The sequence below is a fragment of the Stigmatopora argus genome, chromosome 12 (genome assembly GCF_051989625.1).
Source record: "Stigmatopora argus isolate UIUO_Sarg chromosome 12, RoL_Sarg_1.0, whole genome shotgun sequence".
Taxonomy (NCBI): Eukaryota; Metazoa; Chordata; class Actinopteri; order Syngnathiformes; family Syngnathidae; genus Stigmatopora; species Stigmatopora argus.
In genome coordinates this window covers 11,268,124-11,294,452 of record NC_135398.1, presented here as the reverse complement: position 1 = coordinate 11,294,452, position 26,329 = coordinate 11,268,124, and the positions used below count along the sequence as shown (strand labels likewise).

The window sequence follows — 26,329 nt, the reverse complement described above, 5'->3', positions numbered from 1 at the left end:
TGTTCTCCCCAGGCCTGCATGGGTTTTCTCCAGGTACTCTGGTTTCCTGCCACATTCCAAAGACATCCATGGTAGGCTGATTTGACACTCTAAATTGCCCCTAATTATGAGTGTGAGCGTCAATGGTTGTCTGTCTCCTTATGCCCTGCGATTGACTGGGCACCAATTTAGGGTGTCCCCCGCCTCTGGCCCGAAGTCAGCTGGGATAGGCACCAGTACCCCCCCGCAACCCTAGTGAGGGTAAAGCGGTTCAGAAAATCAGATGAGATGAGAGATTATTTAATTAGGGTGGCTTGAATGCTGAAAGGGGCGTGCAAACTTTCTTCTCTGGTGGTTGCGTGCATAAGGCAAAGAAGAAGAGATGAAGATGGCGGCGCGCACTGACACAGCGGCTCTATGCTCTCCAGTTTGGTGTCGTTCGTTATGCTACAGTCGCCAGGATTTAATTACTATCGGAAGGAGATGCGATATATCCGAATTACCAATTTCGCCATACGCAGTTTCTGGGTGTGATGACAATTAGGCTTTTGTTGTTGATGATGACGACAGGGCCTATGTCCGATTATTATTATAAGGCAAAGGTTCCTTTCCACTTCCATGCGCTAAGTAGAGTATCGAATTGGATGTTTAAAATATATGTATATACCAATGTATTGACCAAATTACTGAAACTCCACGGTTTTCTACATTGATTGGACATAATAGAAAGACACTGTTTAGATGACTACCTCCATCTAGTGTTGAAGTTGAGAAGTGAAACAGGGTGTAGGCCAGAGTTAAGATTGTTGTGTCTGCCATATTAAACCATATTTTCATTTATCATTTCAAGCGGGCCATTAAAAACCGGCAAGTGAAAGCCCTGCGTTAAATTGAATTCCCATCCACTTTGATTGGGAAAGATGATTTGAAATACGAATGTCGAGTGGTTAAGCTCCTCAATCAAAGTTGCAGCGTTTGACAAAGACCTCTTTTTGACGGTGGTGCATGAAAAATGCCGATTTGATTTCATTCAAGCTGATGTATAAAGCTTGTCATGGAACCTATTGTACTCATTTGAAGCTGGTTGGCATGACTCCTCTGGCCTTGTCACGTGAGGCCTCCTTGGATTTACCCCGGAAGTGATAGAGGCGGCGCGGCGGCTAGGCGGCGCACGCACCCGGGCGGTACTGCACCGCGGCACCGGCTTCCTCGGCACGCAACATCGCGCACTATGGCGTCGCTCTGAGTCCTCTCACACGGCAGTTGTGTGTACACACTTAACCGGCAATCCGTCACCATCGGCGCCTTGATAATGGACCCCCGGTCCAGAGGCTTTTTTCGGGGCCATCGGAATCACCAATAGTACTCTCAAAGTACGAAATCGTTAGATTTTTCAGCACTGTCACACGCCTCTGGATTTAATCAAGTGACAGGAGTCGAGCCGGTTAGCCGCAACTAGCTCGCTAAGTCTGTAGCCAAAGAAGGGCATCTTGGTTTTTGTTGGACTTGAAAAGAAAGCACCGGGGTGGGACGATATACCGAAATCCGTAGAGGATCCGACGAGAGGGCGACTCCCGGGTTACAATCCAACCGCGCCTTCACACGTTATCCCGGTAAGAATTCCACCGGAGATGAAAATGTTAGCCTAGGCTTCATTTTGTCCATGTAGCCGCGTTCGAACAAGGCCCTGTGCCGGCTGTCAGCCCGCCCCGATTTTACAAGTAACGCCGGCAAAGTGGAAAAATACTCGTTTGAAATTGTCCCGATGTCTCGTGCGGATACTTGTTTGTGGAGCCGCTTTCGCCGTGAGGATGTTGCTTCGATTTTGACTCTGTCACGACCACCTTTAGTCGCATTATAACCACGGGCTTCTTGGTAATCTCGAGCCAGGTTGCCACCCTTGAAGGCTCCACGCACGCCATGTACTTTCGCTCTTTTCCTCCCGACAGTTTTGACGACTCAACGCCACTTTAACATTAGAAATTCCGATTAGGATTGTATTTTTAGCATTGATTCGTCGTGTGGTGTGAAGATGTTTTGTTTCAAATCTAAATGAATATCGGATCTTGGGTTCTCATGGAGCCGGCCGGGGCCTATGACTCAATCCACTTCACATACACACGGTTGAGGTGCTAAAGCTGAATGCTAACATTGACTCGCTGTAGTTTTTGACTCATACTGAACTAAGATCGACGGCTGTAAAACAATTTGGACTAACGGCGATTTTTTTGTTGTGATTTCGTTCACAATAAATTGACAATTGACTGATTTTAGGTAGCTTATTTCGATAAACTCTTGAACAGCTTGACCGGCCACGTCGCAGAACTGAAGCAAAATGCCTCTTGACAGTGGGACACGTATCATTAGCTAGAATGCTGGCTCCTCCGTTTTTTTACTGGAAATGTCGGCCTACTCTTTGAAGGATCCCCGTTTCTTTTCCCACTTAACTGTGAACTTTGTTAAAGAATCATTTCGCTCGACGTCTTGAACCACCCGGCGTATGTTAACCGTCAGTTTCCCTGAAAAGAGCATGGCGCTAGCTCATGCTAATGTCAGTGGACGTGTTGAGCAATTGATATCAAGATTGTAGAACCCTTTCGGAAACTCGGTTCATGTAAAGTTGTCATGGCCCAACTTAGTACACAAAGAGCTAGTTATGAGTTTTGGGGATGTTATTTTCAAGTGCAATTATGCGACACTGAAAATGAGCTTTGACCTCAGGTGTCCATTTTCTTCCACCCCCCCTGCAGACCACTAGTGACATAACCCAGTTAACTACTGGGTGGATTTAAAAAAAAGTGTAACATTAAAGAGAATAACACTCAAAAACTTTTAAAAATGAGATTTGGTTATCTAGTTTTGTTCTACAATCTCTGGGTGTCAAAGATGTTAATTAGGTTGAATTTTAGTGCACTCAAACAGTTTAAGTATAATTTGTCAACAAAGTCACTTTAAAAAATATCAAAATGTTACAATAGTGTTAGATGGGGTGTTAATCAGTGTTTGCTGGTTAAAGTTTTGCTTCATAGTAATATCTATAAAAAATGACTGACAATTGTTTCTGTTTTCTAAGAGGCGACTGCGTGTGGATGGGTTCCGAAATCAAACATTTCCAGATTGGTTGATGGATTGAAAATGATGCCCAATTTTCAGGGCTCGATGTGCTTAAAATATCACTCCCCTGGACTTACGACATCATATTTAAAGTTGTTGTGTATGAAAACAGGTGGGACATTGACCCGATTGTAAAGGTCACTGCCTCTTTTGAAATGTAAGATTATCTGCATTTGCTTTTTGGAAATAGCGATATAGATGATATGCAGTTGTATTGAATGAGAACCACGTGTATGTAGGTTTGTGTGTGATACCATCTGAAAATTTAGAATAAAATGTAAACGTTTTTAAATAAGTAGTTTTAGCAATTTAACAAAAGATGCAACCAACTCATTTTACTGAGCCAGAAATATATTGATTTGCATTTTATTTCTTTAATATGTCCAATTCACTTAAGTGGAATTGCAAATATACACAAAACAATATTTTCAGGACATTCCAATCCTGTGTGCTGATTTGCAACATGTCTAACTGTATAGAGAATACATTTTCCCTTGTTCGAGTTTGAAATTTTAATGGAACAGATTATCGCCCACACCTGCGCAAAGGGTCTTTAAAACAGCAAAGAGTCAAAAACCTCAGCATAGCTTTAGGTGGAAATGCAACGACTCAATTATTTGCACTGATGACTAGAACGTGGGTACTTTGTGTGCCTCTGGCACACAAAAGCCATGCAACTGAAAGTAAGACTGGGCGTAGAAAGAGAGGTGTGGTGGTGGTGACGTTATCATTTGTGAAACTGCAGACCACACCCTTTCTGTCAAATACAGTGTTAATCTCTTTCTTTTTTTAAAATGATAAATGAAGGTTGTCCTCTCATTCACTCAGAATTGTTACTTATATGTATATCATTCTTTTACTTACCCTTCTCTAAAGGCTGGCAACACATCACCACACTAATGCAGAACCATAAAAGAACGTGAAATGAATAAACCACCACAGCCTATAACGGGACCGCCCTCTGTCCCAAACCCCGCCCCGTCCCCCGGATTGACGCAGGTAAGTGACATCAGCAAGTGTTGATGCTCATTGGAAAGATGCATTTTTCATACTTTCTCCCCCTGTGTTCTTTTTTGTGTTTTTTTTCTCTCTTTGAAGGCCACTTACGGACCTGGGCCGCCTCAGTCTCTTGTTTTTGCCACACCTCCCCCACAAATGAACTCAGCACCTCAGCCAAGACAGGTATGCTTTTTTTAGGACAGATTTTTCCTTCTGTAACCGTTTTGACTTCTACTTCAGTTTCAAAATTCCTGGCATTGTCATCGTCGGTCACATCATGGGATATTATGGAATTTCTTTTCGATGTTCAACAAATAGCCTGAAATTGTACAAACCGTGTCACTTATGCTGCAAAAAGTTTGTATTAATAAAAGGGTGAGGATAAAAATCTCAGAAATCTGCAACCTACTGTTCCCTGTTAGCTGTGGGATGTTCCAAACAGGTTTTATGAGCATTCCACAACTTTTTCAGTATTTTTGGTATCTGCCAAAGAGTTCTAAGGTAAGGAGTCTTTGCTTTAAAAAAGTTTATTGGTTTGAACACAATCTTCTATGTCTAGTATATTTCATTACATATAGGTTGAACATGATTTGGAAATCATCTTATTAGATTAACTGTCCAAACTTCCTTGGAGATTTGGGACGTATCATGTTTGACCTGTAGGCAATGAGAGCCTCGTGTATATCTATATATTGGCTAATAACAGTACAACATTTTGATTTAATGATACAAGTCTTCATTCAGTTCCCATGGAAAGTTTCCAAATGGAAATATTTGCCAAATTGGTTAATTCACATGAGGACTTACAGGAAATGTTTCCACCCTTTTGCAGCGTTACTTTTACTACCCCTCTTGAGCTAAACTTGTTTGTGTTTTTGTCAGCGTGTGTCGTTGCTTATTTCTCTGCCTGTGACTTTGACTTCTTTCCTCTGTTCTGGTGTTCTCCCAGTTTGCCGCAGGGCCCCGTACGTTACACCAACAGGTACTAACATCACCCGCTCAGTTGCATCCTGCCTCCCCTCTCTCCCCCTTAGCGCAGCGCATGTTGTTCACGTCATAACCAAGAATATTTTAGTGGAAACTTGAGACCTGTCCTTAGCTCCACTATCAATTAGTGAAGGAAAGAGGAAACCTTTATTGGTATAACCTGTTCATAGCCTGTCAGTCAGGTTTCATGTCAGTTTTTGTCATTTTACATTCAAAACCTAATATGTTTGATATAGTAAGGTAAAGGGAATAATCAAAGTGGATGATTGGTTTTATCTTTTTCTCCAAAAATATATTTGATTAACAATGAGAGCAGACTCACAGCCACTGTGAGATGGGAACAGATGATCAGAATTTTTTTTTTTTTTTTTACATATATAAACAATCACGTGCTTGTCGCATGATCAACACTCACATGACTAGAATTTGGCTCTAGCAACTCTTTGGAAAATGTGTGCCCCGCATTATTCAAATTGGAGCAGCAAACATCAATTTCCAACGTTTCAAAGACCCAACGTGTGTCTGGGAATTTCCGAAGTATACCAGTGTACTCAACAGACTGTCGAGACAATTTCCTGGGGAAACGGTTGAAAATTTCACACTTAAAATATCCAATCTTTCATGTGTCACGAGGAAAGAGTGAGGGTTGGACCTCATTTCCATTTGATTGGATGTGTGAAAATCCTTGTTTGCCATCAATTCAATCCATGCCTACACAGAAAAAGATTTTTTGAAAATTATAATTATGAGGACAAATGACTTGAGTATATATTTTTAATGTAGGCAACAACCAACACCTAGTAGAACAGGAAAATCTGACCAGGCAAGGTTTCTTAAAACTAACACGCATTGTAGCAGAGCCTTTATTATTAGTATGCAGAAGATAGTACAAAATAAAAAATGTTTAATCGTCGTGTATTTCTAGTCAAGAGGTAACATGGTAGTAGTATAAGAAATGTGTTCAATATTTTATAAATATGTAGAAATTTTGTTCTTGAAATGCACATTTCTAGTTGCAGTTAAAAAATAGATCCTCTGGTCCTTTTTAAATTTACTTAAATGCAATTATATTGGGCCGAAATTTGATTTAATAATTCCTTTCAGAATACGCAACATAAGTTTAATTTGGGCTTCATGAATGTGCCCAAGGGAAACTTATCAAGGCCACAAGTTGAGAACATGTGGTAATTTCATACCTTCCATAACACTATCGGAGTGTCCACGTGAAAATTTTGGTCAACATTGAATGTTTTTGGCCTCATTTGCATGACTGAAAATCTCACCATAGTCATTAACATACTGTAGTTGTGTTCGCCATTTTCCTCCCCCGCTGGAATGCGCATACTAACATGAAAAGGGATCCTTCTAGACTTGCCGGGATGGCACTCGGCTCTGGATCTGTAGGAATTTGCATCCATATAGACGCCACTGTCAGACTTAACGCTACTGGGCTTGACAATACAGGGGCATTTTACACCGGGATGCTGCAAGAGCAATTTGCAAAGATTGTGTTGCTAATTCACCTTTCTTTCAAACGGTGGCGCAAACGTTCCACTGCATGCTCCAGATAGAAAAGATCCGAGTGCAAGGCTTGTGCGGCAGCCGTTTGAACAGAAAAAAAAAAACACATTCACTTGCTGTGATGCACTATTTTGGTGTAGTCTTTGCTATGAAACAATGACGAACGTTCTTATCTTGTCTGTGCTGCTAAATCTGGTTGTGGTGTGTTGTTTTGTATTTTGTAACGGAATACAATACAAGTCATTGATGGAGAGGCATTGAATACATGGGAAAAATAGTCTTGCCCAGCAGCAGGCGGACCGTAAGACGTTTGTGGATTCGATATGGGAGAACCAGTCGCCGATGGGACAATTGTGAATGAATGAATGAGAAGTGAAGTCGTTCATAGATAGTTATGCAATTAGGTTGGCGAGATTCCCAAGTTTTTCTTAGTCCAGTGTAAAATAAAAAAACTACTGCTTGTAGCCATTTCACAGCGATAAGTATTGAAACACAGTCCTTCTATATATTGTATGTCGCCTCACAACTGAACTGCTGACTACTTGCTTCCATGAGTAGTACATCGTATTGTCGTATTATCGTATCGATAGTGATCCGTGTCGTGTGAACGCAAATCGGTGGAGGGAAGTGTTTGCACATTAGGTTGCAGTGTGTCCGTGTATGAAGAGCCACAGAATGCAGCCCGGCCTACTCAACCACCTCCTCCAATGCATCTTGCAGTCTCGATCATTCACACACACTGTCTCCATTTTCACGTTAATCTCACTCCCTCTCTTGCTTTCTGCTTGTGTGTTGTGCGGCTGAAGGGTGGATACAGAGCGCTACAGGTAACGCCGTTTCTCTCCCTGCAGCCTGTGCTGAAACTGCTGTACAGTGTACCCCCGTTTATCACGTTGGGATGTTTCAGACCCGCCTGCAATGTGTGTAGAAACATAGATTGTGGAAAGGTTTAACCCCTCATGCGTGAAACATTTGTGATAAGTTATTTATTGCAACCAATTAAGATTCCTGTTATATAAAACTGGCTGATTTTAAAAAAAAGGTATTCAAAAACTATTCAAAATTCAGACTTGCTTTGCTGTAGGTGGGCTGAGAACGACGAATGGTGATATGGCAGGGCAACACTGTACAATAATTGCGCCATGAACGATAGCATTTGTTGTGAATGTAAGCCATCCACTCCAGGTTAAGCGTGTATCTGTAAATTGGCTTACAAACAGTAATACATCAAGCAGGTTTATTATCATGAATCCAAGGAGAGCAGTTTTACTTTTTTATTTTAATATATATATATATATTTTTTACAATTTACCTCCCTTGCTATCCCCAGGGCTACTATTCAAACCGTCCAGCACTGGCCACCAGTGCGCCGAGGGTCCAAACGAGCAGCGGTCCTCGAGCCGTTGGACCCACCCACGTCTATCCGGCGGGCTCCCAGATGATGATGATTCCCCAGCAGCAGCTCTCATTCGCCAGCTCCCCGCAGGGTTACTTCCTTCCTCCTGGACAGGTTGGTTTAGTACTGCATGCAAGTAGATATATATATATTTTTTAGGATAGTATATTTGAAGCCATTCTTCTAATGTACTTCAGTTTCCTGCATTTGGGTGGCGGTTACTGATATAATGGATGTTGTTTTGAGTTGAATGTCCCTGTGGTTTTTCTGCTTTTGCAGTACCGTGCCCCTTATATGCCACCTACTCAGCAGTATCCTGTGACTAGCGGTACTGCTGCCTACTATGCGGGAACCAGCCCTGCTGAATATCCTGGCTTTGGTAAGAGACTTAATCCTTTGAGAAGGGAGTCACTCTCATCCTCGGTAATTCATAGTCGCCTGCAATGATAAAATAAGGTCTCATCGAAATCCGTTGCCATTCCAGCGTCATCGTATTGCTCACTGGGTTGGCTGCATTGGGAGGGCGGGCCGTTTTCTATATGGCTGGTTTGTTTTTTGAATGTGTTTTGGAGAGCAGAACGGTTGCATGTGTTGTGGCTTTTTGTTCTGCTTTGGCCTCTGTTCTTTCTTTCTGCAGTCTCAGCTCACACTACCTCATAGGTTCCATGAAATGCTTTGAGACCAGAGAGTTGTGCTTTTCTACTCAAGAAACATCACTCAAAAAAGAGAAATGATTGGGAATTGAAATTTCAGGAATAGTAGATTACATATTTACCTAAGTATATCAAAGTTGTTGGCTACAAATCTACACTGCTTTTTTAAACTACATTAAAACACCAAGCCTGAAAAGAGATTTTTTTAAAAAGGAAGCCACATACTTGGGCAGGCACACTTTTTTTTGGACCCACTCTCCTGCTGATTCCAGCTTTTTTCGCTCCGTTTAATTTTTATGTTTGGCAATTATCAAGGCGCTTCAATTTGTTGCTTATTTTCACCATTTAGTATTGGGCTCGGTCTCACTCTACACTGCCGTCAATACAGGTAATCTTAATTTGATTTGGACTCAACCTTTAAACGGCCAAGTGTTACATGTTTCAGTACTTTTTGCACAGTTTTCTTTTGCAGGGTAACATTTGCAGCAGAAGTCCAATCCTGGACACAATACCTTTCTTGCTTTAATTAGAATTTATGTGTAAATCACGTCATCCTCATAAAATAAACAGTTTAGACAACACCAAAACAAGATGACCCCTAACATTTGATAAACAATGCTTCAAATGGGCTGTCCTCAGCAGCAGCTTGAAAAAAAATAGAGGGACTGTCAGTAGTACAGAAAGGACTAGAAGGGTGGAAGTGCTCGAAAATAAAATGACAAGAAAAACACATTTGTTTGTTTTTCTGTTCAGCTCCTTAGAGAGAAAGTTAACTGCAAAAAGTACTCAAGAACTTAAGGCTTCAGGGAAGTTTGCCTATTAAGGCACATTTCCTCAAAATCCAATATCCCTGAAACGCGGACAAATGCCAAAACTCCCAACAATGAAGAAGTAAAAATCCAAAAGAGAGGGGGGAAAAAAAGTCCAATACTGTCTTGTAAGAAAATTCATTTCATGGGACCCTTATATTACCCGGCTTCCTCTGAGTCCTCTCAATAACTCATTCTGCATCTGTCTCTTCCTGTCCTCTTTCCTTCCTTCCTCCCTTCCTCCCTCTCCCATCCCTCGCTCCTACTCCTTTTGCCGCGTTGGTTCAGAGCCCTCTCTTGCTGCGAGGGAGAGGCGGGGTGGCGGGGGGAGAGGCGGCGGCCGAGAGAACGGCCGTCTCTCTCTCCACGGTGCTCCTCTCACCTCCCAGCGCTACCCTGGTGAGTAGTGTGCGTGTGTGCGTGCTTGCATCGCCCGGCTTCAGTGGCGCTACTTGTCTCTACTCTTGTCATTGTGTCCCACTTTTTAATGGACCTGCATGCGCACTGCCACTGTTCACAAGAAGGCATATGTTTGTTAAATTATACAAGGACTAATGCCAAATAGGGGGCATTGGGTTTTGGGGGACAATTCAGCAGCAACCTGAAATGCATTCTAAACTTAACAGGTGAATTTGGGTGCAATTTTGTATGCAACTGTTTGTTTTCAGTACGTTTTGCTGTACTGTAACAATGAGCTGAATGGCAAAATACACAAGATGACCACGAATTGACCAATCTTAAAATTTTCCCATACGTTCAACTTTGGTACAGCAATGATGTTGATCATGATGTGTTGGTCTTGTGATGTCGAATGTTGAATAGGAATGTTCAAGTACGACTACTGAATCAGTACACACATTAGTTCATTCGTGATTAAAACCCTGGGAAGTTCTTTCAACTGTTTCAAGATATCACAGACTCAATGTTTAAGTTCCAAAATTTCTTGCAGTTGTTTACATTTCTCCAAGTAGTTGTACTACCATCTTTAAACTGTTTGACTATTTTCTCATGTGCTTGTACACAATGAGATGTTCGAACCTTGCCCCATCTTTGCTTGGCTCATTTTATATCTGGCGCTGGTCTTTTGGGGCATTGCAGCCAAAATGTTTCAAGTTATTTGTAAAAATAAAGTATCAATTTGAACATTAAATATCATTTACTTGTAGTGTATTAAATCAAGTCTAAGTGGACCACTATTATAGACTATAGGTCTGTGTATTCAGGATTTTATTTTTGTTTAAAACAACGTCCCAACTTTATTGGAATTGGGGCTCCATAGAAAAATTCGATTGTATTTTTTTCAATTAAACATAATTCTTTAGACTTGCTAAAAGGTTATAAAGGATAAATCTCTCAGAATAATCTTTCAGAGGATGCTAAACAGCTGTCTGGTTGTCGATAGCAGTTTCGTTACTCTTGATTGATTGTTTGATTTCATGTCCAAATCTCATCCCATTTACCTCAGATTTTTGATTCGATTCCTTATGTTGAGGGCAGTGACTTCTATTCTGTAGTTTATTTTGGAATGTCACCATAGCCTTTAGTAAAGAACTGACACCCACAATGACCCCACAGTGGTCTGCCTAGCTCTAATCTTAAAAAAACCTACACTATTTCTCATTTCATTTTGTTCAATCTTTTCTTTGTTTTTCTGAAATTCCACTTTACAGCAGGAGCGTTCTATACGGGTCAGTCGCCATACACGCCGTCTGTCCAGTCTGCACCGGTCATGATCAACCCTCCCCAGCAACAGCAACCAGCACCCCCTCCCCAGCAACCGCCAGCGCCGCCACAAGGCCCACCAAAGAGGGACCGTAAACCGGTAGTGTGTCGCAACAAAAGAGCAGCGGACCTCTTTTCTGAGGTCACTAACTGAATGGAATGGACAAAGTGCATTGTTTGCTCAATGTGGAACGTTCTCCGTTTACCTCTAAAATTACTACAGTTGTGAAAAAAATCTGGGAAACATATAGGGATTGAGCATGTATTTCCTAAATCCTTAAAAGGTTATGGAAAAATTTGCACAAAAAATCAAGTTAATTTTAAAAATGGCTTAAGGAAAGCATATGAATTTAAAAAAATTAAACAATGGCAGTCAATTGCTATTGATCACTAGTGCCAGAATGTTTAGAACATTTCAATCAACGGGGTGTAGAAACCTTACCAATATTTTACCCTTTCTTAACAATAGATCACAATACGAGACCCTAATCGGGGTGGCCGAGATATCACAGAGGAAATTATGTCTGGCGGAAGGTCCACTTCTACACCAACTCCACCGCAGGTAAGAATCAGTCATTACATTTAGGAGCATTTCATGGGAGTTCTGTGTGTAGCTGAAACCCCAAAAGACAACACATTTTAGAAGTACTATTTTTGTGTTTGCTTGGGTTAGTGACCAAGAGCCAAGGCAAAGGAATTAAGAATGTCACAATGGCATACTTTGCGTCCGAGGGAAGACACCTAATTTTGAGTATCAAACAAGGGAATGCTTCTGGTGTGAATACATTTCTACAAAAAATGAAACATTGGAAACAGATTGTTTGTTCTATTAAATGTTCTAGGTCAAGGGTGTCAGACTCGAGTTGGTTCGCGGGCCGCTTTAACGTCAACTTGATTTCACGTAGGCCTGTCCATTTTAGATATAATATTTAGATTTTTTTAATAAATTGATTCAAAGAACTGGATTAAAAGTCCTGAATATTCAGTTTTTAAACAATGTTTATTTTAGCTTTTTATATATATTTTTAGATTTTACAAAATGATTTTTGAACTACTTGGGGATCTGATTTTCATCTGTTGCGTGTTCTATTCTTCTGTTACTTACAAAGCCGCTGGAAATCAAGACTAGTACTTATACTAGTGAAGTAACCACGACAAGCATGTAAAAAAACATGACAAATCTCACATTGGTTGTGGGTAAAAGAGTATTCATAATTTATTTATTTCCATGGATTTCCATCTTATCCAATTGAATGTTCTTGGTGGTCATTGTGATAGAAAAAATCAATTTGTATTCATAAAAGCAAAAAAAATCTAAGGAATGTCATAATCATGGATTAGTCACAAAGGCATCCAAAATGTATAAACTACGACTACTAACACTTAGTTGACAACATACAATTTCCAAATGTCAGATGTATTGTGTGTATTTTAATATATGATTGGTTGTATTATTTCGAGCATTTCAATGGTCATTCTTGATTGTAGGCCAACATCACGGAAGGCGTATCTGCACAGACTAATGGTGAGGTCATTCCACCTGCTACGGACCCCACAAGACGAGGTCGGTGGCCTTTTTGCAGATCTGAACAATGCGTAACAAATGTTTCACAATATTCTTTATGCCCCATACCTATGTAGATGATAATGTAGAGCATGTTGCCAGTGTCGAGACCCCCCCACCTCTATCAACCACAAGCTCTGAGTCCACGTTTGAGGCCACACCAGAAGTGGATACCCAGAACGTGGCAGCTGAAGAAGAATTGGAGTCCCCGGACCCTGTCCCGGCTCTCGAGGCACCCGTGCAAATGGCAGACGACCAGCCTGATCCCGCTCTCATTCCTCCTGCTGTGATGGCCTCCTCCTCAACTGAGGTTGAAGTAGTTGACTCTCAGGTCAGCGACACGGTAGATGCTCCCGTATGCCCCTCGCCTCCGACGGCACAAGAGGAGAAAGCACAGGCTTCCCCAGATCCGTGCAAGAAGATGCCAGAAAAGCAACAAGGGGAGGAGGTGCAGGTGATGAAAGAAAAGGAAGGGCCCACAGAAATCGCATTGGCAGAGCCTGTTGCTGAAGTTGCACAAGCAGTAAACCCTGTTCCTACAAAGCCAGAGGAAATGCCTCCAAAAGTGATACCTGAACTGCCTCAGCTTTCAGTTGCGCCGCAAGAGCCCGAATCTCCTCTCCCCAATGGCCTTCCTCAGGACGTGGAAGAACTCGCCGAGGAAGACACTACACCCTGTGATCAGCCAGATATTTCTCAATCTCAGGAATCCACACCTGCGGCTAAAACTACAGTGCCAGTGGTGGAAGAATTAGAGGTCAAGGAGGCAGAGGTGGTGGCGGTGGAAGAGAAAAAGGAGGAAGTAGTCAAGGTGGCAAAAAGTGAGGACGTTTCTCCTGCTCCCATCGCTGTCAATTGTCCTGTTGAGGAATCCGCTATGCAAGGTAAAAAATGTTTTTTTATCATCTAATGTCTATTATTTCTGAAGGAGCAGTTTAGTTTCTCTTTAAGTGACAGAGGGGCAGAGAATTTGTAGCTGCACATTTTGTTTATATTTCCTTCACATGTGAATATATGTCCAGCTACTTGCTAGTATTGCAGTCGTGTTAAAAATAGCAGATTAACATGATCTCCACCTCTTAAAGCTGCTACATCTGTGCCAAAGAAGAGGAGGAATATGAAGGAAATCAACAAAAAAGAGGCCATCGGCGACCTCCTCGATGCCTTCACAGAGGTTTGTATCCGTAGAATGTAGAGCAAAAGGATTCACAGCATCAAGAATGAAATTATAACATTTTTGGGGATGGCTGTGATTCAAAAATTGGGAGTTTCGGGAAGACCCATTTAGGATTCTTTTTTTTGGGTGGGGGTTCACCCCAGGAGCAGGTTGCCAAGCCTGCCCCGGAACCCTCAGCTACTCCAGCGGAACCTATTGTCGTGGCTCCAGCTGAACCTTCCGCTGAGGTCGTAGATGAAACCTGGGAGGAGAAAGAGGACAAGCAGAATGCAGAACCGGAGACAAAATCTGAGTCAGCTGACAAGAAATATCAGTACAAGGAAGGTATGTAGTTTTATGACTTAATTATACAAGCAAAGAGTGGCGTTGTTGCTTAGAACAGTAATTATGAAGCGCAATACTGTAAATCACGTGTCAAAGTGGCCGCACCCGGGGGCCAAATCTGCCCCACCGCATCATTTTGTGTGGCCCGGGAAAGTAAATCATGAGTGCCGACTTTCTGTTTTAGGATCTAATTAAAATGAAGAGTATAGATGTATATTACATTTCCTGATTTTCCCCTTTTAAATCAATAATTGTAATTTTTTAATCCATTTTTTCTGTGTTTTTAGTGCAAAAATCATTTTGTTAAATCTAAAAATATATAAAGAAGGCTAAAATAAACATTGTTTTAGATCTATAAAAAAATGAATATTCAGGGCTTTTAATCCAGTTCTTTTAATCCATTTATAAGTTTAAGTGTAAGTATATCTAAAATGATCCGGCCCACATGAAATCGAGTTGACGTTAACACGACCCGTGGACCAACCCGAGTCCGACACCCCTGCTGTAAATCCTCTTCATTCTCACAAATATATCTGCGTTGTCAACTTGATTCGGTGCACCACCCCCACCTCAATATCTATATTAAAAGATCAATATTTAGACTTGTTTTTTATTATTATTTTGCATTCCTTTCTTTGTGGTGACAAGACACAACATATTTATATAGCGTTTTCTCTACACCCCATTAAGTCTGTCTTTATCTCACAGAGCAATGGAAGCCCATAAACCCCGAAGAAAAGAAACGCTATGACCGAAAATTCCTACTGGGCTTCCAGTTCATCAGTGCCAGCATGAACAAACCGGAAGGACTGCCTTCTATCGACGATGTGGTCCTGGACAAGGTGGGTGCATTCCAGTGAATTCTGAACAACACCAGGCGGAATATGCCTGAACAAGTTCGGCCTAATCAATAAACCAGACCATCAATTTTATAGATAATCAGGTTTAGTATTAAACATGGTCCATTGGCACATACTTGGAAGGAAGTAGGGAAAAATACTGTTTCATTACAGGTAAACAAGACTCCACTGCGCCCTGCGGACCCAGGCCGATTGATGAATGTAAGGACAGATTTTACCCCTTCGTATGTGGAGAACATGGGCAGCAGATCAGTGGGAAGCATGCGTGGACCAGTAAGTCTTTTTAAGTTTTTTTTAAATTTATTTTTAGCTAAACATTACAGGTATGATGCAAGCAGAAACAAATGAAGCAGATGCTTTTAAAAGGCTACTGTCACACTCATACTCCCGGTTGCGTCCGCCTACTGTGCGCTAACCTCAGGTCCGGCATCATGCCGTAGCTCCCTTCCAACCAGTCGGAGGCCTAAAGAGTATTGGGAGAGGAATGATATTGCAGCAATTTCAAAATAAAATACAGGATGTTTGAATTTTTTAGATTTTGCATTTCGTAACTTGGAATTTCGTTTGTATCTTAAGACAAAATTTTCGCATTGTTTAGATTTTGCATTTTGAAACTTGGAATTTCATTTGTATCTTAAGACAAAATTTTCTCATTGTGGCTTTTTGTGACCTGAGTTTTTTTCTATGTAGAGACGTTCGTCAGTTGTACAACTCGAGCACAGTAAATATTTTCAGATTTCTGTTTCTCTGTATAAGCAGACTGAATGCCTTAAACAAAATAGGAAATTTTCAACTAATTGCTTCAATTTGATGTCAAACAAGGATTAACATTTTTCTTCTTAATAAATGGAATTTAATCCATTTTTTTGCACAGCTAATTTTAAATATCCAACTTTTAAGGAGGGGGACATTTTAAAAAAAGTTTTTGATCTGATTTCTAATTCAATCAAAAATAATCAAACTACCAATTAGCTGTGGTCGTAATCCGGTGTCTGCTCTACTTGTTTAGGTCCCCGGACCACGGCGATCCCAGCAGGGTCCGCGGAAGGAGCACCGCAAAATCATCACCAGCTTGTCGCTCAGTGACGAAGTGCAGCTCAACAAGGCAGAGAATGCCTGGAAGCCCTCGACGAGAAAAGCCACCAAAGGCCGAGGCGAGGAAGACGTGACTGCACCAAATGAGGAAGACCTTACCCCCGAGCAAGCCATGACACAAGAAATCTTGAAGCGATTGCGCAGTATCCTCAACAAACTCACGCCACAGAAGTTCCAGGATCTGATGAATCAGGTGAAGGAGATGAGCATAGACACGGAAGAGAGACTGAAAGGCGCCATCGACCTCATCTTCGAGAAAGCCATCTTGGAGCCCAGCTTTTCCGTAGCCTATGCCAACATGTGCCGCTCCCTTGCTGGGGTAAGTTGCAGCTGGGGAAGTTTCTCAGGGGTTTTTTTGGTGCCATATTCCCAAGTAAATCAATCTTATGTTTGCACGATATCTTATTGCCTGACTTTCCCGTGGCACTTATTCTCAGCTAGCAGCTAAATAGCACAAGATGGAGCCAAAGGCCTCAAATTATTAAAAACATACTCTGTCTTCTTGATTTCTCCTTTTCCTTCTCTCTATTGTTTGCACAGTCAAACACAAGGACATCAAGTTAACTTTACCCACTAACTCAAAAATGGATTGGACGTTTCTATCGCTCTATGGTGGCAAATGAGTGTAAAGAGAAAAAAAGTCACGATTCCATGACCATTCCGTTTGTCAAAATAAGCTCTTCCTCTACCTATTTCTGGCCGTCACATTCCCCGTTTAGTTTCTTTTAATCCAGTCCTTCACATATTTTTTATCTTTCTGCCCTATTTAATGATATTTTTCTCCCCCAAACCACACTGAACCACTGATTATCTTTATTTTTTTGTGCTGGTGATTGTTCACTGCTAACCCAAAAATGTCTGATCGGCATATTCCAATGCCCCCCCAAATTTGAACAAAGCTATATCAACATTAATAAATAAAAATGTAAATTTGAAGAGGTAAAATTAAAAAAAGCCAACTACAACAACCAAAATCAATTTTTTTTCTAAATCAGCTGTGCAGACATCTTTAATTCTGTTATTTTACCTGAATAAACTTAAATAATCAATCAAGTTATTCTCCAAATGTGATAGGAGTTACCCAGTCAAAATGGATGGGACGTCTCTCGCCATCAATAACAGCTAAAGAGTTAATACTTAAAAAATGAATAATTCTAAATAATCGCGTGATGCCTTTCAGATTCCTGATCACTTGATGGGATTGTAACCATTGCTCCACTCTATGCACAATTGTCTTTATTTTAGCACATTAATTTTGCTCATTTAATGTAGCTGTAGAAAGTCAATGGCACTTCTTTTGTCTTCAGTTGAAAGTCCCCACCACGGAAAAACCTGGATACATTGTGACCTTCCGCAAACTGCTGCTCAACCGCTGTCAGAAAGAGTTTGAGAAAGACCAGGACGATGACGAGTTCTTGGATAAAAAGCAAAAGGAGATGGAGGCTGCCAAAGAAGTAAGTTACTTTGACCGCATCCTCTGCTGTTTCCTTCACCACGCAACCTTTGATCAACCTTGCACACCCGGGGTACCTCGCAGGGTGAAGAGCGTGAACGCATGCGCATTGAGCTGGAGGAAGCCCGAGACAAGGCTAGGCGCCGCTCGCTGGGCAACATCAAGTTCATCGGCGAGCTCTTTAAGCTGAAGATGCTGACGGAAGCCATCATGCACGACTGTGTGTTGAAACTACTGAAGAATCATGATGAAGAGTCTTTGGAGTGTCTTTGCAGGCTTCTCTCCACTATTGGCAAAGACCTGGACTTTGAAAAAGCCAAGGTTTGAAATCAATAGAATTTATTGATGTTTATGGGGATGCCCTTCAAGTATGAAATACATATTATATATTTTTTCTGTATTCAGAAATGCAATATATATTGCTTTTAAATTATTTTATTAAATACGTACATTTCATTCATTATTGTAAAATTTGCTTATGATAAAAACTTCATTTAACATTATTGAAACACATGATTTAGTGACAAATGAACTTTAAAAAGCGAAGGAAATGATATTCTATTTAACCAACCTGAATTGACTTGGAAAGGGTACTTTAAATAAAAGAATTCTTTAAAATAACTGTTTAAATTAAATTACATTTATTGTAAATATTTCAGTACATGGCTTAAATTAGACTTGTATAATTAAATCACCGGAGAAAGGGGGATTAAAAATATAGAGGCATACATATGTCTTCTGTTTTTTTTTTTAGTTTGTAGTTGGGTATTGCCATAATACAAATGTTTATCTTTTATCCCAACTAGCCTCGTATGGACCAGTATTTTACTCAAATGGAAAAGATCATCAATGAGAGAAAAACGTCATCCCGAATCCGCTTCATGCTTCAAGATGTCTTGGACCTCAAAAAGGTAAACCTTCAGTCCATCGGAGGGGAGGGAGGGAAGGGGGCGTCCCCACTATAACTTTGTCTTTCATCTGTGCCCCAGTGCAACTGGGTGCCCCGTAGAGGAGATCAGGGTCCTAAAACCATTGACCAGATCCACAAGGATGCGGAGATGGAAGAGCACAGGGAGCACATCAAAGTCCAGCAGCAGCTCATGTCTAAAAAGGACACAGGAGGAGGCAGGATGGGAGGAGGAATGGGCGGCCGAGGACCTCACGCATCGGGAGGGGGCCGGGGCAGCCAGCCCCAGGATGAGGGCTGGAACACGGTGCCCATCTCAAAGAGATTCTACGACTCTTCCCGACTCAAACTCTCTAAGGTACGGCTGGAGAGTCGATCTCTTGATCGTTTATCGTCGCTGGGGCTCTTTCTAGTCAGCTTTTTCAATCCCTCAACCCCATGTGATGTGCATTCTATTTAGCACGACAATCTGGACCTCAACAATCAGCGGTTGGCTCCTTCTGGCAAAAGTTGGGGCAAAGGCAGTAGCGGAGGAATGGGTGTCAAAACTGCAACAGCAGACCAGGGTAAAAGTTCTTTTGTTCAATCTCATACTTTGGCTTCGATTGTGCAGTCTCTGTAAATTACCCAGAACAGTGACTTGCCCTATAAAGGTTTAAAATTGTCCTTCTCTTTTAGACTCTCGCCCTACCACCAGCAACAATCGCTTCGGTGCCCTCCAGCAGTCCGGCTCCTTATCCTCCGACTCTGATCGTAGATCTTCTCAAAGGTTGGCAGTTTTCTGAGTTCTGCTTTGACATCATGTTCAGTCCCTTCCAAAAGCCTTCAGCTCATCACTGCTTTTCACACACCACATCCAAATCGGCAGGTCTAGCTCCAGCCGCGAACGAGGCGGCGATAGGGAGCGGGCGGATCGAGACCGTGAGCGTTTCGACCGTGACGACCGGAGCAGCCGGACCCAAAACACCAAGCGGAGCTTTAGCAGAGAAACTGAGGAGCGCGGCGGGAGAGGTGGTGATAACCGGCCCTCTGCTGAGCCCATGCGGCGTGTGGCCAGCATGACGGACAGCCGCGACCGGGGCAGCAGAGATCGCGGCAGCAGAGATCGTGGTAGCAGAGATCGCGGCAGCAGAGACCGCGGCAGCACAGACAGGGGAAGCCGGGACAGAGGTCCAAGCAAAGAGCTCCCAGGTAAAAACATCCCATACGCTTGAGATGCATGGTTACTGCCATGTACAAGTTGCAACAATTTTGGGGTGTTTTTGGCCTGCATGTCACAATTGCTGTTGAAAACATTCCAAACGATTTGATCATTTCGAATTGAAAATGATAATGTTCATTTTGTGATTATATTTCAAAGCGGCCGCAAATGAAACGTTGATTCAAACGTTGCCATTTTTATTTTTTCCCCACTTGCAGCCAAGCGCGAGAGTGCCCCCGCACCTCCTCCTTCACTTCCCGAACCAGCAATGTCAGAAGAGGCGATGGAGAAGAAATCCACGGCCATCATTGACGAGTTTCTCCACATCAACGATTTTAATGTACCAAAACCATTCCGACAGGGCAAACTTGCACAGTGGCAACATCTCAAAACCCTCCTCCTCCTCCTCCACTCTAGGAGGCAACCCGGTGCGTGGAAGAGCTGAAAAGCAGCAGTGCGTTACTCTACGTGTTTGTGCGGAGGGGCCTGGAGTCCACACTGGAACGCACCAGCAAAGCGCGTGACCTCATTGGCACGCTGCTGCCTAAACTTACCATGGCTGGAGCCTTGCCTATTCCGCAGTATTTCAAAGGGTGAGGCACCGCACATTTCAGGAATGAAGATGAGATCTGACTTGCTTGTGCTGTGGCAGGCTCTCACAGATCCTGGAGGTCGCTGATGACATGGCCATAGACATTCCCCACATCTGGCTCTACTTGGCTGAAATCATTACCCCCATGCTCCTAGAGGGTGGCATCCCTATGGGGGCGCTCTTCAGGTGAGCTGAGCCAAAATGCATCCACAGAGTATCAATAATATCCCCTTAAAACAAAAAAAAAATCACTTCTGAGATCCGCCATTTTGTGATGTCTGTTATATCCACGCACATAGATAATGTTAGACTCAGTCACAGGTAGACAATCAGCATTGAATTCCTACCCACATTAAGTGTGGCGATTCCCTGTACATGCCGGCTTTTATTTCTGTTGTTCTTCACTAATATGAATAACATAAGTGAATTTTTTCTTTCTTTCTTCAATTTGTTAACCAAGATTCTATCCACTCAGGTGCATATAATGTTGTCGGTCCCTTTAAAAGGATGATATCCATCCAATCAAGTGTATAGCACAAACCTTAATTGTGTCTTATTTGTCTCCAGGGAGATCGCAAAGCCTCTCCTACCACAGGGGAAGGCCGGCGTACTACTGGTGCAAATCCTCCACTTGCTTTGCAAAGGAATGGTGTGTTAAGTGTTTTTTATTGTGTATATATGTAGTATTGTGAAGAGGACATGTCACTGATTTGATGAGTTTTTTTTCCCGTCTCTGCACTAGACTCACAGTAAGGTCGGGGCCCTGTGGCAAGAGGCGGGTTTGAACTGGACCGACTTCCTGCCCAAGGATGATGACGTCAACAAGTTTGTCACTGAGCAGGTGAAGTATTGTCTTTTCTGTGGGTATAGTTTTATATAAATATGGAGAAAAAAAATTACTACTCCTAAAATATTCCTGAATAAAATATATCTGAAGCATTACAGTGGTACTTCTAATTTTTCAGTTTACGAACTGCTACTATATATGAATTATTGTTCCAAGTTATGAAACATCAAATGTGTCATAGCAAATAAACATAACAAGGAAATGCTGCAACGCTGTCGACTTGACTTTCTACACGTCATGCGAACCATAACCACTAGTTATACTCCTTTAAGCATCACCCATGCAAGACGGCTATCCTCACAACACTTTACAGCACAGGTGTCAAAGTGGCAGCCCGGGGGCCAAAACTGGCCCGCCGCATCATTTTGTGTGTCCCCGCAAAGTAAATAATGAGTGCCAACTTTCTCTTTTAGGATCAAATTAAAATGAAGTGTATAGATGTATATTAAATTTCCTGATTTTCCCCCTTTTAAATCGATAATTGCTATTTCTTTAATCCATATTTTCTAGTTTTTAGTTCAAAAATCATTTTGTAAAACCTAAAAATATATTTTAAAAAAGCCAAAATAAACATTGTTTTAGATCTATAAAAACTGAATATTCAGAGACTTTAATCCAATTCATTTAATCCATTTATTTAAAAAAAATCTAAATATTATATCTAAAATGGTCCGGCCCACATGAAATCGAGTTGACGTTAAAGCGGCCCGCGAACCAACCCGAGTCTGGACACCCTTGCTTTACAGCCAGGGCCCGCACCTATCAGCTATTGCGCCTGCAAATGCAGCGTTCCTTCTCTGCTGTGTTTGTCACAAGCCCAATTGTGAGCTCTCTTGTTTTTACTCTATCAGAAAGTGGAGTTCACAACTGGAGAGGGTCAGTCCAAGGAGCACACCAAGAAAGCACTGAGCGGAAATGAGCTCAGGCAAGAACTGGAGCGCCTCCTCCGCGATGAGGCTAGCGACCAGCGCATCAAAGACTGGGTGGAGGTGTGCAGTCACATTTTATTTTTTATTTATATAATAACCCTTTCAAGCTATTCAGGGCAAATTTGACACTCAGTAATATCTCTGTCATGTCATCCCCAACCTGAATCTTTGTCTCTTTTTGTCATTAGGCCAATCTGGATGTGCAGCAGAGGTCGTCCAGCCCGTTCATACGTGCGCTCATGACTGCCGTGTGCCAGTTGGCCATCACAGGTGAGACTTCCACGGACAAGATTTTCTTCATTTGGGAAGTGGTGTCTTTTACAATGGTCTCTGCCTTCCAGCTGACCCGCACAAGGTGGCCGGGCCCCTGATCCTTAGCCGAGTCTCCCTGCTGAAGCACTACGTGAGCGACGACCAGAAGGAGCTGGAGGCGCTCTACGCCCTGCAGGCACTCATGGTGCAAATGGAGCATCCTGCGTGTGAGTGCCAATGTTCAAACTGAGATGCATTTGCCTTTTAACTCATTCGCTGGCATGGATGGTAATGCGAAGGTATCCAATCCCTTTGACCTGCGCATCATCAAAATGCTGTGGGTGTCACTCACAGTCCGTGGCAGCAAATGAGTTCACGGGAGCATAAATTCAATTTTTTTTTTTTTTTTTTTAAATCGTGGTTCTATGTTATTTATTTTAATATATATTTCTTGATCCTCTACTGTTCGCCTTGTTTTTTTTTATTTTTATAGACCCGAGCACACCTTTAGGCGTTTCCTCAAATGGAATTCTTTAATATTTTGTTGGTTCATTTATCGGAGTGATGACTATCAATTACAACGTAGTGAGTTAAAACATGAAATCACGATGTTAAATTCGTTGATTGTTCCATAAACATTTCATTACTGAATATTTTAACCACTTAAAGAAAAAAAACTCCGGTGTCTAACATTTGGTGTGTAAGTATAGCTTATATGACCCAAAATTTGTCCACATTGTGGATGCAATGTCTCAGTATTTTAAAATGATCATTAATCACTTTTTTTTTCTTACATACACTACATATATATTTGTGAAGGAATAATAAAATCATAAATTAATGAACATATCAACAAAAACATTCAAATGGATAAAATGGCTCTAACTTCTCAGATAACAATGTCCCTTTTGAATATTTTGACTACGCAGACCTACTACGCACGTTCTTCGACTATCTGTACGACGCTGACGTCATCAGCGAGAGTGTCTTCAACAAGTGGGAGTCAAGCAAAGATCCGGCGGAGCAGAACGGCAAAGGCGTGGCCCTCAAGTCAGTCACCACCTTCTTCACTTGGCTGCGATCGCCCGAAGAGGAGTGCAATAAGGACTGAACGCTGCTGTCGTCTGCTGGCGACTAGCAGGAGGAGGCGGCAGTAGAGTTTCAAGGGACGATCTTGCCGGAAAGGCAGACTCCAAATCAAAAATCCTCAATGAGGATAAATATCTTTTTTCGTCTTCTTTTTTTGGAGTGATGGACTCGGTAAACAATCATTTCCCTCCTCCCCTTCTTCATTGTTCCCCAGCCAACAATCTGCTCTCCTCACACACAAAAAAAAAACTTGAAAAGTCCTTCAGCAGAATGCGAAAAAAAAAAAGCCCCCGATCCCGTATTTCCGTAGGTGACCACACAATTTCGCCAGACCGATGAGCTGTTTTCTGGCAGATCTGTGGGATGATTGTCACTTTTTTTCTTCCCGGGATTTTAAGAAGAAAGACGGACACGCGCGGCCGGTGTGATCTCAATGCTTCCTCGTCATTGCACCGACTGACTCTTGGTCTTTGTTTTCCTTCCGCTGCAGAGGGACTCTTCACCACCCAATCGCCAGTAAAACTTGAAATCTACAGAAATTGACTTGATGAATTATATAAAGTAAAAACAGAAAATATCCAGAAGCCTTTTTCTACATTAAGTGGGAAACTCCTTTCTGGAGCATTCTGTAAATATATACTAATGAAATCTTTTCTTTTTCCTTTTTTTTTTTTTTGGTGGTTATTTTTGAGATAATGCAGTTGTCCGGATGCAGAGAGGTGCTTTAGATAATCCTTTGATTATTAGTTTTATTGGAATTTTGTAAATATATTTTTTGCTTTCTTTATTTAAAAAATGATGGCTTCTTTTGCATCGGAAACTGGAAAGACGAGGAACATTGCAAATAAAGGACTTATTAAGTTGCAGTGAAGTGTTTTTTTTTTTCAATTCAGTTTTCACAGATATTTATCAATCATATAGTAACCATAGCTCTAAGTCTTATATATGTAAATAAAAGCCATTATTTTATAGGGAATGGACACTATTTTAGCCCACCAAATGTTAGAATTTGAGCTTTCACAACCTTCCTCGTTCTGCCACTACACACTCGCATGCAAATGTGCTTGAGTAAAACACCATTTTAGTCATTTGCATACTTGTATAAATGATATATATTTTATCTCCTAATTGGCTAGATCGCCAGTCCATTTGAATGGCAGGATTTACTGTGATAATTCATTGTTCTTGTAATTCACAAGATCCTAAGAATTTATTTTCATTTTCAAATAAAAATATGATTCTATTTTGCCATTTTTTTTATTCTTGCAGCTGTCTAAAAGCAATATTTCAGGTCATAGTATATTTCTTTAAAAAAGTTGGAATTCTATAAAAAAAAAAATACCACCCATCCACCTGGGATGGGCTCCAGCACCCCCCGTGACCCTGGTAAGGATGAAGCGGTTCAGAAAATGAGATGTTTTTTCTTCAAGTTTTTATTAAAAGAAATAAGTATTTGAATAAGTCCATCCAAATAACGAAAATAAGTTGGAAAAAAATAGGAAAATAGGTGCAGTTACCCATTTTCCATTCATTTAATAATGCATATATATCGTCCTTCGATATAAAAGCTTGGCTTTTGAACAAATTCAATTCATATCACAAAATAGCACTTCTACATATATGCATGTCGCCTATTTACCGATTGTAGTATGTACATGTACAGACGCTCCCCTACTTACGAACGCAATTGGTTCCGAGCGATTGTTCATAAGTTGAATTTGTTTGTAAGTTGATTCAGTGCTATATTTTGTATTATAATTTATGTTTAAGGCCGATATAAGTATATTGAAGGTTTATATAAGTGCATTTGTATGTTTAAGGCTTGTATAAGTAACACGCATTGGTTTGTACTGAAAAAAAAAAAAACATTTAATAAAATGGAGAGAATATGTACAGTACTGTAGAGCGAGAGAGAGATTTATGTATTAGAAACTGGCCAAAAGAAGCGACCTAATGACGATTGCACAGTTTTCTTCTTTTTTTCATCATAAATGATGCGGTAGCACTGTATGGCATCATTCAATTGATTTGCAAACTTTGTGCAACGTTCAATATTTGGGTCCTGCTGCTCGATCTTTCTGTTTATAAATGGTACTGACGGTCGAACGATTCAATGCCCGTGAAACGCTCACCACTCTCACGCGCATCAAGCTTCGTTATTATTGCCACTCGTTTCAAATGAAATGGCTTGCCTCTTCCTTGCAACTCCCTCAATAGAAGCCTTTAGCTTTTTACCAAGCATATTCAATATTGGATGCATGAGATATTTAATGATACAAATGAAAAAGGTTCTTTGCACACTGGCGATACATTCACGCACTTCCGCACTGCAACGAAGAAGAAGGTAGATGCTGGGTGAGCTGAGCTCTCACAGCGCCAGGCGTCGGTATTAGCGGCGGAAAGAAGTACTACTCCGAAAAAGGCGCGAAATACAAAATTGGCCTTGCGAACATTTTTGGACTTAAACGCAATTTGCAGACATGTTCGTATGTACCGTTGTTCGTAAGTTGAATGTTCGTAAGTAGTGGAGCGTCTGTATATAGTAAGGCTTTTTTCTTTAAAAAATCGACATAGTATAGTAAGGCTAAGAAAGTCGGAGAATAAATCTGACTTCTGATTCTTCTCCTAGTTATTGCTGTGGTCCAGTGGCAAAAATATTGGTTCAGAACTTGAGGTGGGAATCAGGAGTGAGTTCAATTCCACTCTTTGCAATTCACAAATTGTTTATTGAGGTAATGAAAGGATAAATATAACTTCCAATCACTTCATTTCAGAAGTCACTGTGGTCCAGTTGCAAAGACAAACGGTCAGAACTTCTGGTGGACTCAAGTTCAAATCAGGAGTGAGTTCAATTCCACT

General features: G+C 41.4%; 1 protein-coding gene across 6 annotated transcripts; it reads left to right on the top strand.

Moving 5' to 3' along the window:
- Nucleotides 1-1,110: 1,110 nt before the first annotated feature.
- eif4g1a (eukaryotic translation initiation factor 4 gamma, 1a) lies at nucleotides 1,111-24,336 on the top strand. 6 transcript variants are annotated; one of them, XM_077614557.1, is made up of 33 exons: nucleotides 1,111-1,592; nucleotides 3,970-4,092; nucleotides 4,192-4,275; nucleotides 5,042-5,074; nucleotides 7,407-7,427; nucleotides 7,931-8,110; nucleotides 8,276-8,375; nucleotides 9,747-9,857; nucleotides 11,129-11,280; nucleotides 11,650-11,742; nucleotides 12,669-12,744; nucleotides 12,822-13,628; nucleotides 13,830-13,918; nucleotides 14,071-14,245; nucleotides 14,954-15,087; nucleotides 15,259-15,378; nucleotides 16,115-16,519; nucleotides 17,508-17,654; nucleotides 17,738-17,974; nucleotides 18,460-18,564; nucleotides 18,643-18,918; nucleotides 19,021-19,126; nucleotides 19,239-19,329; nucleotides 19,429-19,751; nucleotides 19,980-20,101; nucleotides 20,179-20,354; nucleotides 20,414-20,539; nucleotides 20,921-21,002; nucleotides 21,096-21,194; nucleotides 22,052-22,189; nucleotides 22,318-22,399; nucleotides 22,471-22,608; nucleotides 23,311-24,336. In XM_077614557.1, the coding sequence occupies exons 2-33, from the start codon at nucleotides 4,018-4,020 to the stop codon at nucleotides 23,490-23,492; spliced, it is 5,085 nt and encodes a 1,694-aa protein (XP_077470683.1). In that variant the 5' UTR covers nucleotides 1,111-1,592; nucleotides 3,970-4,017; the 3' UTR covers nucleotides 23,493-24,336. The 6 variants fall into 6 exon arrangements, with proteins under 6 accessions (XP_077470683.1, XP_077470682.1, XP_077470684.1 ...); XM_077614556.1 differs by having other exon boundaries at nucleotides 1,112-1,592; nucleotides 14,065-14,245; XM_077614558.1 differs by lacking the exon at nucleotides 7,407-7,427 and having other exon boundaries at nucleotides 1,112-1,592; nucleotides 14,065-14,245.
- Nucleotides 24,337-26,329: the final 1,993 nt, after the last annotated feature.

What these genes read in the sequence shown, in the direction of transcription:
- eif4g1a (XM_077614556.1), top strand. Translation starts at nt 4,018, where the DNA reads ATGAATAAACCACCACAGCCTATAACGGGACCGCCCTCTGTCCCAAAC. An exon ending in CACCTCCCAGCGCTACCCTG is followed by an intron (nt 9,858 to 11,128) that starts GTGAGTAGTGTG and finishes TCCACTTTACAG; the next exon opens with CAGGAGCGTTCTATACGGGT. An exon ending in AGATGGAGGCTGCCAAAGAA is followed by an intron (nt 17,655 to 17,737) that starts GTAAGTTACTTT and finishes GGTACCTCGCAG; the next exon opens with GGTGAAGAGCGTGAACGCAT.